Raw genomic sequence first — 12,392 nt, forward strand, 5'->3', positions numbered from 1 at the left:
AGTTTGAAAGTACCTATGGCCTGCACAAAAAGAACTGCAAAAGAAAGATAAGAGAGATTTAAGCCTCGACTTTGGGATCCTGGAGCAGGAATATTCAGCTGCACCGGGTCTAATATCTTTAAGAAACTATATATAACATGCATTAAGCCAAGCCTCAATATAAATGTCTTCAGGAAACTTTTTGATTCTCAAAGTGAAACAAAAAGAGGTTAAAGTTTCTTGGTTGGAAGTGAAAGCTTCCTCCTGCAATAACGTTTACAGCTATTTTATCTTTCTTTAACTCAGAGATTGTTTTCTGATATCAAATGATGTTATGCTCAGGTTTTTGCAATGTTCGGGTAATCAAATCAAAGTTTATTCAAGACCCAATAGGATATCTTTTATATGTTTTTTGGGGTCATACTGGTCACAGAACAATGGAAATTAGGAACAATATTGCCAACATTACTAACTCTAGAAATGAAATGCCATATATATCACAACTTCCAAACTGTATTTAGAATATGTACTGCGATATCACATCTTTTTAACACGACCTGAACTTATATATAGATATGTGGTAAAAGAAACACATTTAAAAAATGTTAAGTTCAGTTTTTGCTTGCCCGAGTTTGTGTTGATAAGTGGTAGAAAAGTAAACAGACCTATAGAAATGTATTTACAACCTTAGAATGTAAATAAATATGGATATGACTCCTGCCCAAAAGTGATTCCAAAGCATCTTGATTGCCTCCTAGTGGCTGGCTGCAGTATAGGTGATAAATCCCAGCATAGACCAAATTAGAGTCAAATTACTTGCTTTTCACAGTGTTTTCTGTCACTTTAGTTCGTTCTTAACACTTTTCTGATAAGTTTGGTTTTAACTAGTTATATATGGGACCTTTTTGTTGATTTACCTGAATCTGACAGCAGTTAAATCCTCATTGTTTACATTAAAATGTGATACCAGACTACTGAAATTCTACAGACAATTTTTTGTTTGTGTTGACCTCAATCGGATTTCCAAGCCCTGCAGATAACCTGAATAATCAGTATTTATGATTGTTGCTCTTTAAACGCAGCTTGTGAGAAAACCCCATTCATCACACTGGTCATGCCCAACCAGTGTTGAACAGAGAGTAAACACTGCCATCTGCTGGAATGAAACCATGGAAACGGTTTAAATGTGTGCTAAGGAACAAAAGGCTCACACACGCTTTTATCAAACAAAATATTTATTTGTCTTGAAAGTTACAGGTCATCCAATTTGCTCTTTTTTTAATCAAAATATGCTGATAACATTTTTTACTGTATTAGTGGCAAACAAATACACAGTTGTACAGTTAATATATGGCAACATTACTTTATGTTTATTATGCTGATTAAAATGTATGATTTCATTCACATTAGGTCTCATTTTACAGGTACCTTAATTCATTTAAATTTAAACTTTGTGTAAGTTTCTGGGAAAGAACCGTGAAGTTTGGTTCTAATCAGAGGAATAAAACACAAAGCTCACGGATAGTCATTTTAGTTCCTAAGCAGAGTTCAGTATTTACTTACTGCTGAACTTCCATGAAGGATTTAGCTCCATTTAAACACCAGTGAATATTTATGACTAATTTATTATTGGAAACATTATTTTTCATTTGTCAGGGGCGGAGCCAGGGGTGGAACCAATGGGGCACTGAAATCTGATTGGCCCTCAAAGTGGCCCTGTTCTCTCAGTAGTCTTAAAATATTAGAACATTAGTCACATAATAACAATAAATATGATTTTTTTTTTATTTCTAATCTTTTTCTGATAAGGAATTCTACTGGTCTTTGTAAATTGTGGCCCCTTATGTAAAACAATCCTAGATCCGCCACTGACTTCTGAATTGTATGAATGTTGTATGTTTGCAGACACATACAAAATGTCTGCGTAGCTCAGCCGATCTCTTCTGAACAGAAGTCTCATAGTTGTTCCTTCTTCGCCTATATAAAAGTGATTTTTTTTTTTTTTTATATTTTAAATATTATTACTAACAAATAACACAAATTATATGGTTCTTTCCGAGAAACCTAGCAGAACTTTTGGAAATAAATCCAAAAAATTTAACGTTTTAATTGATGGATTTTTGTAACATTACAATGTGGAGGATGGAGGAACTGAACTATTTCAACACATGATGCATCTGAGTTTGATTCTCATGAACTCAGCGGATGTGAAGGATGTGGCCCGACGACTTCCGACTATATGTGCCTTTGACATGTTACTGATTCAGTGGATTCATTTATACAATTTTACGATTAATTCTTATATGAATACTGCTGTTTAGGTCTCGATAACACATGTACTGTTATGTCCATTCACACTTAAACTCAACAGCTACTTTTCCCTGGAACACACAATATATAATCACTCACACATCGTTGCCAGACTTGGGCGATTACACAAAATCAACCAATTGTTTGATTCTTTGGTGTAAATTGACCAAGTTTTTTTCTCACAGCCAGAATTGATTACATTCAGTGTGATTACCTTGGATTGTGAGTAATTTAGAGGGAACTTAAAAATGAGGGGACACCGAAGTTCATGACAGCTGGTGAGGCAGAGGAGGAGGTGAGGAAGAGGAGGAGGTGGAGGGGGTTCACAAGTCTATGATCGTTTTTTTCTGCTCTCGAAGTTTCTGAAGTTGGCTGGTCTGATCTTCATCTCCGCAAATTCAATCGAGTGTTCATGGCCTTTCCAGTGGAACCAGTTGATCCCCTGTGAGAAAGAGGAGTCTATCACTACATCATACATCCGACAATTCACCAACGTGGATCAAAGTCTTCTTTTGAATCTGAATTGTTAATCCTTAGAGGGATTATGTTGTCACCTCCATCCGTCTGCTGGATGGTTTGTAGGATTGTAAGCAGGAATTAAACTTTGAGGACTTTGTCAATCGCTCACACATATTTTGGAAACATCAGATAAAATGTTTTTAGGAAGGCGATGTAGTACATTACAACAAATACTAGTATATAAGAACATAAGTTGAATTTCACTTTATTTACTAAAGAAGGTATGATGGATATTTGAGTAAAATATTAATAATAGCACGTGAAAAGGCCTTTTATGGAGAAGTAGGGGAAGGCAGAAGCCCCAATAAAGAAGAATTGACTGAAACATCCAGTATCTTGGAAGAAGCAGAACTGGAATTTAAATAGGAAAAAGTTAATTGTTGAAATACTGGCATAAGAATGAGCAATCCATCATCTTGAGGGGTGATAGAAAAATATAAATAAAGTCCAGGGAAGGTTTCTTAGTCATTGTTTATTTTGCACTTGTAATGACACAAGCTAAAAGAAACATGCTGGAACTGTACATACCTTACTGTGACTGCTGTCACCGTATTTCCCCATGAGGTTGACGCGATGACAGTTTTTATACCAAAAGGCACCTTTATAGGACAAGGCGCAGTTGGTGACAGCGATATCGTTGTCGTTGTCATAGGTAGAGAACGGTCGACCCTGGTGGTAAGTCATGGAATCACCTGCGAAAGATGGGAACTGATCAGTAAAGCTCATCCTTCTATCATTGACTCAAAGCACCGAAACATGTGAGCTCAGTTCTACTGGAAAAACTAAGCAAGGCAAATAGACATTTTTGGAAATATACTTGTTCAATTTCTTTAGAGATGTGGATGAGAAGATAAAAAGCACTCTCATATCTGTGTGTTTAGTATGAGGCTTTGCATAAAGACTGGAAACAGGGAAACAGCTAACATGGCCCCGTTTTCTAATCAAAATTTGCAGAAACTAACAACAGGATTTCCATGAAACTTGGAGGAAGGGTGTGTCAGTAAAGAATCCAGTAAAATTTGGAACAAATCTGGATCAGGGGCTGGAACCAGTATTTATTGGTTACTTTCTCTTTAACATTGAGAGATTTTTTGGGGTATTTTTCAACATTTTGAGAATACTTCATAGATCTTGAGGGGAAAAAAGTTTTCAAATAATTCATGATTTGCTAATCCAAATAAAAATCGGGAATTATTTGAGTAATTTAACAGTGAAATAATAGTACTGGTGAGCAGCTGTCTCTGGTTTGTGTTGGGTGACCTACAGTGAAAGGAGACCTGCTACAGATCAACAAGGATTGATCCTTTTTCCTCACTATTATATACTGAATCCATTTTTCATCTCTTCAGCTGGCAATAAAGTATCATGCCACTTGTGCTTGATGATTTACTCTAAGCCTGTTTCCATTTAGTTATATTTGGCCTTTTCTTTCCTTGAGTTTCTGATGTTTCCAGTCAAGTATTTTGTTTTTGTGCAAAGCAGATAAAACAGGTGGATGGAAACTCATATTTATTACATAATGGATCTTCTCTCCTCACTCTTGAGAATAAAAAGCCCATGAGACATTCTTCCCAAAATGTACAACTACTCCTTGAAGTAGAACCTACCTGCTGTTCCACTGTATGCCCCTATGTAGATTTTATAACGTGTTCTTGGTTCTGCAAGCGTGAACTTGTCATACTGGGCGTAGGCTGATTCCCCTTTGTCCCTCAAGTCCACTCGCAGCTCATAATGACCAGAGGATGTGATTTTATAAAGGTTGGAGAGACCTGCAACCCAGATTTAACATGTCTGAGATGGTAATAAGGGAGAGGGAGAAAGGTGCGTAGTGAATAGGGTTAAACATCGGGGATTCTTACCCAGCCAGAACTCATCATTCATGTTACCAAAGCCAGCGGTGTAGTTCTTCCAGTTCCTGAAGAACTCCAGCTTTCCATTCTGGCGTCTGAGGGCAACCTGCGGAGGACTAACTTTGATGAGTTTCACAACAATCGACCAAGCACGACCGAGGTCACTGTGATGCTTTATATAATTAAAAACAGGCATTGCATAACTGGTTTGATCAGATATGATTCAATATGAAACATGGTGTCAAAATGGTTGTTAAAAGTTTCCAGCGGGTTGATTTCCTCACCGTCCATCCTCCGCCATCTGTGGCCATGTCACAGTAAACCTGGATGGGCTGGCCGTCCTCTCCTCCCACATAGATGGTGTATATACCAGAGGTCGTCTCTCCATTCAGGTATATCTGAGCACAGTCCCGGGGTCGTCTGAACAACTGTCCAACTAGAACGCACATATTAAAAAGAAATCATCTTCAAGACCCACAGACACAGTTGCTTATCTTTATCCCTATTACAGGAAAATGCACAAGACTGTATATGGTGTTGAGTGAGAGAGAGGACCTTGGAGAGAAGAAGGTTGAGACAAAGGAAGGAAAGGAAAAACAAAAGATTTTCCATCAGCAGCTGCTCAGGCAGAATGAAAAATAAGCGCAGGTGATGTGACTGGGGTATCGAATTTAATGAAAATAATTAAAGTTAGGAGAAGTTCTAACTCTCTACTGTGCATCTGGACTGTTGCATAACCCTTCAAGAGAGTAGCAACCACAAGGCTGAGGTTTAAATATTACCTAACTTAGGCAAAAGCAACTACAACACAGAATTGAAATACTGGTTGTATACTACTACTAATATAATACTAAGTAAATGCGCTGCATTCTAAATGATCACAAATTAATATAAAATTGTACAGAAAAGGTCATCAACAGTATATGACTTATTCTGGTCCCTGTAACGATTTAACGTCACTTATTTATAAGCGTCACAAGTGGAAACAAATTGTTAAATCTTCTTTTATGATCTCATCATATGTATGTTATGCAAAATCTTAATCTGAAAAAAGACACTATAGCTATTGCATAAATGTAGTGCACTAAAAAATGCAATATTTATCATTGAAATGGAATAGCAGTTATACGTAGCATGAATTGAAAAATACATATATATATATATAATGTACCTCAAAGTTGTACTTAGGTAAAATACTTCAGTAAATGTTCTTATGTTCCAGCACTGCACACAAATGAATAGAAAAAGTACATGCATGATGTTTTCATGCTTACTGGTCGTGAAGACAGTGGCTACATGTCGACTCCTGTGGGGCCCAGCGATGGCCTGCAGTTTGACACTGTACTCTGTGGAACCACTGAGCTGAGCCATGCTGTAAGAGGAAGCTGTCGGGCTCAGCACCACTTCCTGAATCCAGACACACACAAAGAAATACGCAAGTAAACACAAAAAAGCAGGACCATTTTGGAGATTCTACAACAATTATTATAATATAATATCAAATCATATCTAGCAGCAATATTATATTATTTGCTGTAAAAAAAGCAACAAAAACTGACTTGACCATCAACAACAGTGAAACGTTTTTTGTTTTGTTTAATAACAATAACAATGGGCATCAGATCAGGTATCAGTTTCAATAAGGGTGTTAATTTATTATTGGAATAAACTCAGTTATGTCTTTTTGAAGTGAAGCCAGCATCGCTGACCGTGGTTTAACTGCTGCAGGTGTGAACGTACCCTGATCACACCATCAGCAGAAGAGAAGCTGAGTGTGTAACCGGTCACAGCAGCCTGCGGGGGTTTCCATGTCAGAGTAGCACTGTCAGTTTGGAGGTTTATAGCTGTCAGATCACGAGGAGGGTCCACATCTGCAAATACAGAGTCACACTGCAGATTAATTATTCATTCAAACTAAAATGACGTATTAATTTGGCTCTGTGCAGCATCAACATAGTGTAAAAGACAAGAAACCGGTTAGCAAAAAGTTTCATTTACACAATATCATTAATTTGGAGTCCGATATTCACTCTCTCAGCTCTGTTAAGTTCTTCAGATGATTAAAGCTCAATCATGTTCACCAGCTGCTCTCTGACTGTCTGCCTACTGTTTGCTGCTGAGCAGGTAGAGGACAGTGAGTGCAAAAACACACAAAGAGACAAAGTAGTGGACTTAATCCAGGAAGCCTTAAGGTGCTCTTAAGATACAAATTGGATTTTTATTCCAATATTTATTTTGGCTTTTCAATTTACCTGGTGTTGAACTCACCAGGTATTTATCAGGAGAGAAAAGTAAAACAAAAAAGAAGATTGTTTTCACTCTTTAGACAATACACCAAAATAAATAGGTTTTGTTGTGGATCCAGATAAGGGGGCAGATCCATGATTTCTTTTTCACTTTCTTAACATTTCAAGATTGGTTGTTTTTCAACATTCTCACCATTGCCTTAGGGAATAATTTAAGGATCTTGATCAGGCCAATCTAGAGGACTGATATTTCAAAATTTGCGTAATATGGTTCAGCTAAAAGGTTTTTAAAGGATGTGTTAAGCGTTGACAGAGTTACAGAACGTTCTCTACTGAGTCACATTTGCCTTCTGCAGCTGAAAAACAACACATGGTGACGGTTGAGAGTTAACCGTGAAGCTGTGGACCAGACGGGTAAACAATGAGCTGAAACGGAAACAGCTGTAGATTCAGGTGAAAACTATTTGTCGGTTCTTCACTCTGTGCCAACCCTTTATTATCACATTATTTTCACATTATTATCACATTCTCTCGATTTGCAGACATCTTTCCTCTCTCGACTGACCTGTGATGAATTCAGTGACAGCAGATCCACTCTTCTGAGCTTCTTTCATGGCATGAACTACAACTGTGTATTGGGTTCCAGGAACTAAGGAGCCCATCTCAAAATCCACTGTATTTCCAGAAACATGCTCCACCACCGGGGACACTGCAAGACAACGTACACCAGTTCATAAAATCACAGGATTAAAAAAAAAAAAGAAATTCGAGTCACTGACCTACACTGCAACAATTGACAGAAGAAAGGCAATGTGTGAGGGAGAGTTTCTTTTAAAGATTACTCACTCATGCTGCATCCATTAGGAGCTAATGTAGATAAACAACATTATAGAAAAACAATCTCACCTGAATCTGCCCTGTAGGTGATGACGTAACCATCGACTGTGGCCACAGACGGTTGCCACAGCAGCAAGGCCGTTGTGTCTGTGATATTAACTGCAGTCAGGCCCTGAGGTCTGTCCAGAGCTGGAAGACACAAACAGGAACACAAAGAGGAAATGGCTTCAATTACATTTTCTAGAATCTGATGCCAATGCAGTTATGAGTTAGAGGGGCTGACGCAAAGGTTACGGACATCAATTGAGAAAGAAACAAAGCAAACCTGTGGTTACAGTGTCGGTGCTGGGGTCGCTTTCCTCCAGACCTTTCACAGCACTGACAGTCACTTGGTAGGTTTTGCCAGGGATCATGTTGGGCAGCACAGCCTCAAACACACTGCCGTCCACAGTCACTGTCATCGGACTTCCTGTGGATTAGAGAGGCCCTGCATTTAAAACATCACATATCAAAATAGAGTGCTCGAATCAGCTAGAAAAACGTATTCACACCCAACACCAAGCAGCCTTACTCTTGTTGAGGGTTAAGGACAGAGGATGTTGCCCCTTGTTAAGCCCTATGATTTGCCCAAACTGTGATTTGTGAATATGGGCTATAAAAATAAAATTTGAATAATTGATGATCGGCTCCCCTCATTGGCTGCCATTTCAATTCAATTCAGACAATTTTTTACTATAAATTTTGCCAACAAGTTGCATTTTTAGAGGGTGCATATAAGTGAGCGGGACTGTAATTCCTAGCCATTGAGAACTTTTATCTGTAAGAAGAAATGCAAAAACCTTGATCGACATCTTACCTCCTTCAAAGGGCACATAGGCGATGCGGTAGTTATCAATAGGAGAGGGAGACATGGACCAGTGAACCACGGCAGAAGAATCCGTCACTTCAGAGAAATGAAGTCCCATTGGTGTGCTCAGGCCTGAATAGACAGACGCAGATAGGAAAACAGGAAAAGGAGAATTCAAGTGAATAAACTATTTCCAAAAACAGCTTTGGGTCAAGAGAACAACAATAAACTTAAGACAGGGTTTCCAGTAAACATGGAGCCTAAAGCAGAGGAAGGAATCTGATTAGTAGCACTGCGGGTTCAGTTCTCTGCAAAGCCAAACCACAGAGAGTTTAGATGTTAGTACAGAACTAAACAATCTGCAGTGTTGTTCATATACCTGTCTGAGCAACCCCAATAATAGGTTGGGAGCGTTGGTCCAAAGTGACACCATAAAGCTCGATTTCATACTCAGTGCCACTCAAGAGTCCATTTAAAACCTTGGTTCGCTCTTCACCGATGACACTGTACTCCTTAGGATGGGACAGCCTTTTGCTGTCTCTTATTTTAATCACAAATCTGTCAAACATGTCTTCATCTGCCGCCCACGACAGACGGAAGCTGTCAGCAGTGATGTCGGAGACAAAGAGATGCTCCACCTCCGGCTCAGCCTCTGGTTGGACAAGGAAACAGAACGTTGTGTTGGTTTGGTGTTTTCCCAGAAATAATCATCAACTTGTGAGAGACAGCCAAAGACATTGGCTCAGATTGGAAGAGTTCAGAAGAAAGACAAGAAAGGTTTCCAGGTGGCAGACGTTTTTGTTCACCATCTGCCATGCTCTGGCATCCGTTAGTGTAAAAGAAAGACAATATGCTTTTTATTAGACGTTGATTAATGTGAGTTAACAGATTCACATTCTATAAAAGGCTCTAGCTGACGTGTTGGAAGAATTTCAGGTAATTCTGGTTGAGATGAGGTCGCCATGCGTCCTCAAGGTCGAGGTGCAGTCAGTGCATTCAAAGACAATGAAACAAATGAGATTAGAAGTTAAATCAACAGACATTTCATGCTCAGATTGTCTGTTGATGTATCAGTGTTTTCCTACTTTCTGATCATTTAGTTTTATGCTGTATACAACCAAGACAAATATGGAGGAAAACACCTTTAAAAATATGAAAACAAACTAATATGCCTGCTCATATTTTGGGAATAAGAATAAATGGGGACAAAAATGGGAGCTCCACATCTCTTTCTCCCGGGGACCAAACTGCATACAAGAAAATGCCCCCAACCAAAGGAATTGATAGATCAGAAAAGAGATGAGTTTTAAATCTGTGTTACATTAGGTAGGTGATCTGAAGCCTCACCATCGAAAAGTGGCATCAATCGAATGATATCAATAATCAAGCCAAATTCATTTTAAGAGATCTTAATTTACAATGCTAAATGATCATTAAAAGTACATTAATACCACAGAATTATACAATTTATAGAGCAGCCAAGTTGTGATGGTGAAACTTCATATTCAGATCATATTCAGATCATAAAGTTAAATGATTTTCCATCAATACACACAGAGTAGTTGCACATTTTAGTAAGAGGTGGGAGGGGCCTTGCAGTGAACTGTGGGTGGTACCTGTCACAGCCACTGTATTCAGAGGCCGAGAGAGAAGCCCTGACTCTGACACCCCCGTCAGCCTGAGCTCATATCCTATGCCGGTGATGAGGCCCCAGATGTCCAGGTGACTCTGGTTTCCCGGCACAGTGAACTCCTGAGGCTCCAGCAGCCAGCCGGAGTCTGTCACCACTATGTGAAAGTGGCTGAAGCCCCCAGTAGAGGGGGGTGAATCCTCCTGCTGCAGCTGCTGCTTCACCTCCCATGACACACGGAAGCCATAGGGGGTTATGTTGGAAATGGTCAAGTTTTCCACTTTAGGCAAAGAAGCTGGAGTGGAGCGGGTTTCATTGTTTTGTGAGCGGGAACAGATGTGGGAAAGGGAATAAGATTCCATTAGGAGCGTAATGTGTGCAATGGTTGCCTTAGCAAATCATAGTCTGTTCTTCCTGTGAGGTTTTATAGTTTATAGGGACAAAAATAGTCATCTATTAAAAATAGAATATCTCCTGAATTTAAAGGCTACAACACATTAAGGGCAAATTTGAAATGCATCGTACTGATTTATATCGCTGCCACAGACAGTGGAAAGATTGATACGTCTCCTTTCTCACCCAAAGGTTTTATAAAGTTTCATTCAGCGGCTTCGATTTTAGTTTTCAGTCGACGCCATGAAACCCTAACTCAGGTAAAAGGAGCGTGGCTCAGAGTGAATGAAAATGTGATGAAACATCGCCTATGATGCTTTGCTATTCATAAAGATGACATTCATCTCAACATGGGAAGACGAACGTTTCTGGTAGAAAAATGAAATAGAAATTTGAGAGTGAGAAGTTTTCACCTCCGTGTTTATTCATGTCTGAACTCTTTGGAGTTAACAAATTAAATGTTTTCATTCAAATCATAAAAAATGTAATCATAAATAATAGTTGCTTATGATGCAAGTCAAGTTTGACCTTAATGCATTTAATCCTACGAGTGATGGGAGTTGAAAATATGAGTAAAATACATAGTACCTGTGACGGCGTGGGTTAACACAGAGGGAGTGTGGCGCCCGTGAGAAATACCATACAGTTCAATGTCATAGCCTGTGGCATCCATCAAGTTCGAGACTGTAATGTTACGGATTTCACCAGGAAGTCTGATCTCCAGCGGATCAGACTGCTGCTCGGAGTCACTGACCCGGATAACAAAGCCATCAAAATGGCCTGACACAGTGCTCCAGGACAAGCTGAGATTATGTGGACTTGCAGACGAAGCAGCTATGGGCCCCAACTGTGGGAGATCCTCTGAATGAAAAACAGAACACGGCTTTTCAGTGAAGTTGTGCTGAGAACCACAACGCAACAATGTGTTTGGTACATGCAGTGTTTAGAAGCGCATAGGATGCAATACCTGTTGAAGCTACAGCAAATAGAGGCTGTGTGTTCTGGCCACCAGTACTAGCGTACAGCTTTATGTTGTAGCTTGTGCTGGCTTTGAGCCCGGCCATGACTGTGGAGCGCACGTCTCCCGGCAGAGCGCGCCCCATTGCCTGAGAGGGCAAAGCAGACTCTCTGACTTCTACTACAAAGTTATCAAAAGGCTTCTCTCTTGTCCGCCACGACAGAAAGAATCTGTCTGAGGTAATGTTAGAAACAACTAGCCTGGACAAATCAGGCTCTTCAGCTACAGGGGAGAGAAAATATAGTATAAATTTACTTATTTATTTTTGCAATAGAAAGCTTGTATTTGTATCTTTTTAAATGTCCAGTATATGCATACAGGCCAGAGACGGAGAAAAAAATCTAAATACCTGTTGATGCAACAATACTGACAGCACTGGTTCGGGATCCCTTGTACGTCCCATAGAGGTAGGCTATGTAATCAGTGCTGGGCCTGAGCCCTCTGACATTGATGGACTTATCATTGTGGGATATGTTATATTCCTTTGGCTCCATCAGCCAATCAGAATCAATTATTTCCAGGATAAAACCATCAAACTCTCCTTCAGTGGCGTTCCACAGGATAGAAAAGCTCTCTGACGTTAAGTTTGAGATATATAGTTTGCCAAGCACCGGCTGATTCGCTAAAGAAAAAAAGCATTATTAGATTTTCATCAGAATCCCTCTGGAGAACACAAACGTCAAATGAAAATATAAAGAAAATCTGTGGCTGGTGGCTTATTGGTCTGATTCATCAAATGAAAAATATTTATAATGTTACAGGA

General features: G+C 39.4%; 1 protein-coding gene across 6 annotated transcripts in view; it reads right to left on the reverse strand.

Moving 5' to 3' along the window:
- Positions 1–1,196: 1,196 nt before the first annotated feature.
- The window catches only part of tnca (tenascin Ca), a 49,459-nt gene continuing 38,263 nt past the window's right edge, over positions 1,197–12,392 (reverse strand). For 3 of the 6 annotated variants that reach the window (XM_053411589.1, XM_053411588.1, XM_053411590.1), the window contains 16 exons: positions 11,979–12,251; positions 11,579–11,851; positions 11,200–11,472; positions 10,205–10,513; positions 8,968–9,240; positions 8,598–8,720; positions 8,067–8,210; positions 7,811–7,930; positions 7,470–7,613; positions 6,399–6,529; positions 5,933–6,065; positions 4,943–5,094; positions 4,668–4,764; positions 4,416–4,577; positions 3,337–3,500; positions 1,197–2,731 (listed from right to left, as the gene is read on the reverse strand). In XM_053411589.1, coding sequence (XP_053267564.1) covers positions 2,621–2,731; positions 3,337–3,500; positions 4,416–4,577; positions 4,668–4,764; positions 4,943–5,094; positions 5,933–6,065; positions 6,399–6,529; positions 7,470–7,613; positions 7,811–7,930; positions 8,067–8,210; positions 8,598–8,720; positions 8,968–9,240; positions 10,205–10,513; positions 11,200–11,472; positions 11,579–11,851; positions 11,979–12,251 — 2,882 coding nt within the window. In that variant the 3' untranslated portion in view covers positions 1,197–2,620. The remainder of the gene's footprint in view (positions 2,732–3,336; positions 3,501–4,415; positions 4,578–4,667; positions 4,765–4,942; positions 5,095–5,932; positions 6,066–6,398; positions 6,530–7,469; positions 7,614–7,810; positions 7,931–8,066; positions 8,211–8,597; positions 8,721–8,967; positions 9,241–10,204; positions 10,514–11,199; positions 11,473–11,578; positions 11,852–11,978; positions 12,252–12,392) is intronic. The other 3 variants (XM_053411591.1, XM_053411593.1, XM_053411592.1) reach the window with 1 other exon arrangement.

Source organism: Pleuronectes platessa, chromosome 19 (genome assembly GCF_947347685.1).
Source record: "Pleuronectes platessa chromosome 19, fPlePla1.1, whole genome shotgun sequence".
Classification (NCBI taxonomy): domain Eukaryota; kingdom Metazoa; phylum Chordata; class Actinopteri; order Pleuronectiformes; family Pleuronectidae; genus Pleuronectes; species Pleuronectes platessa.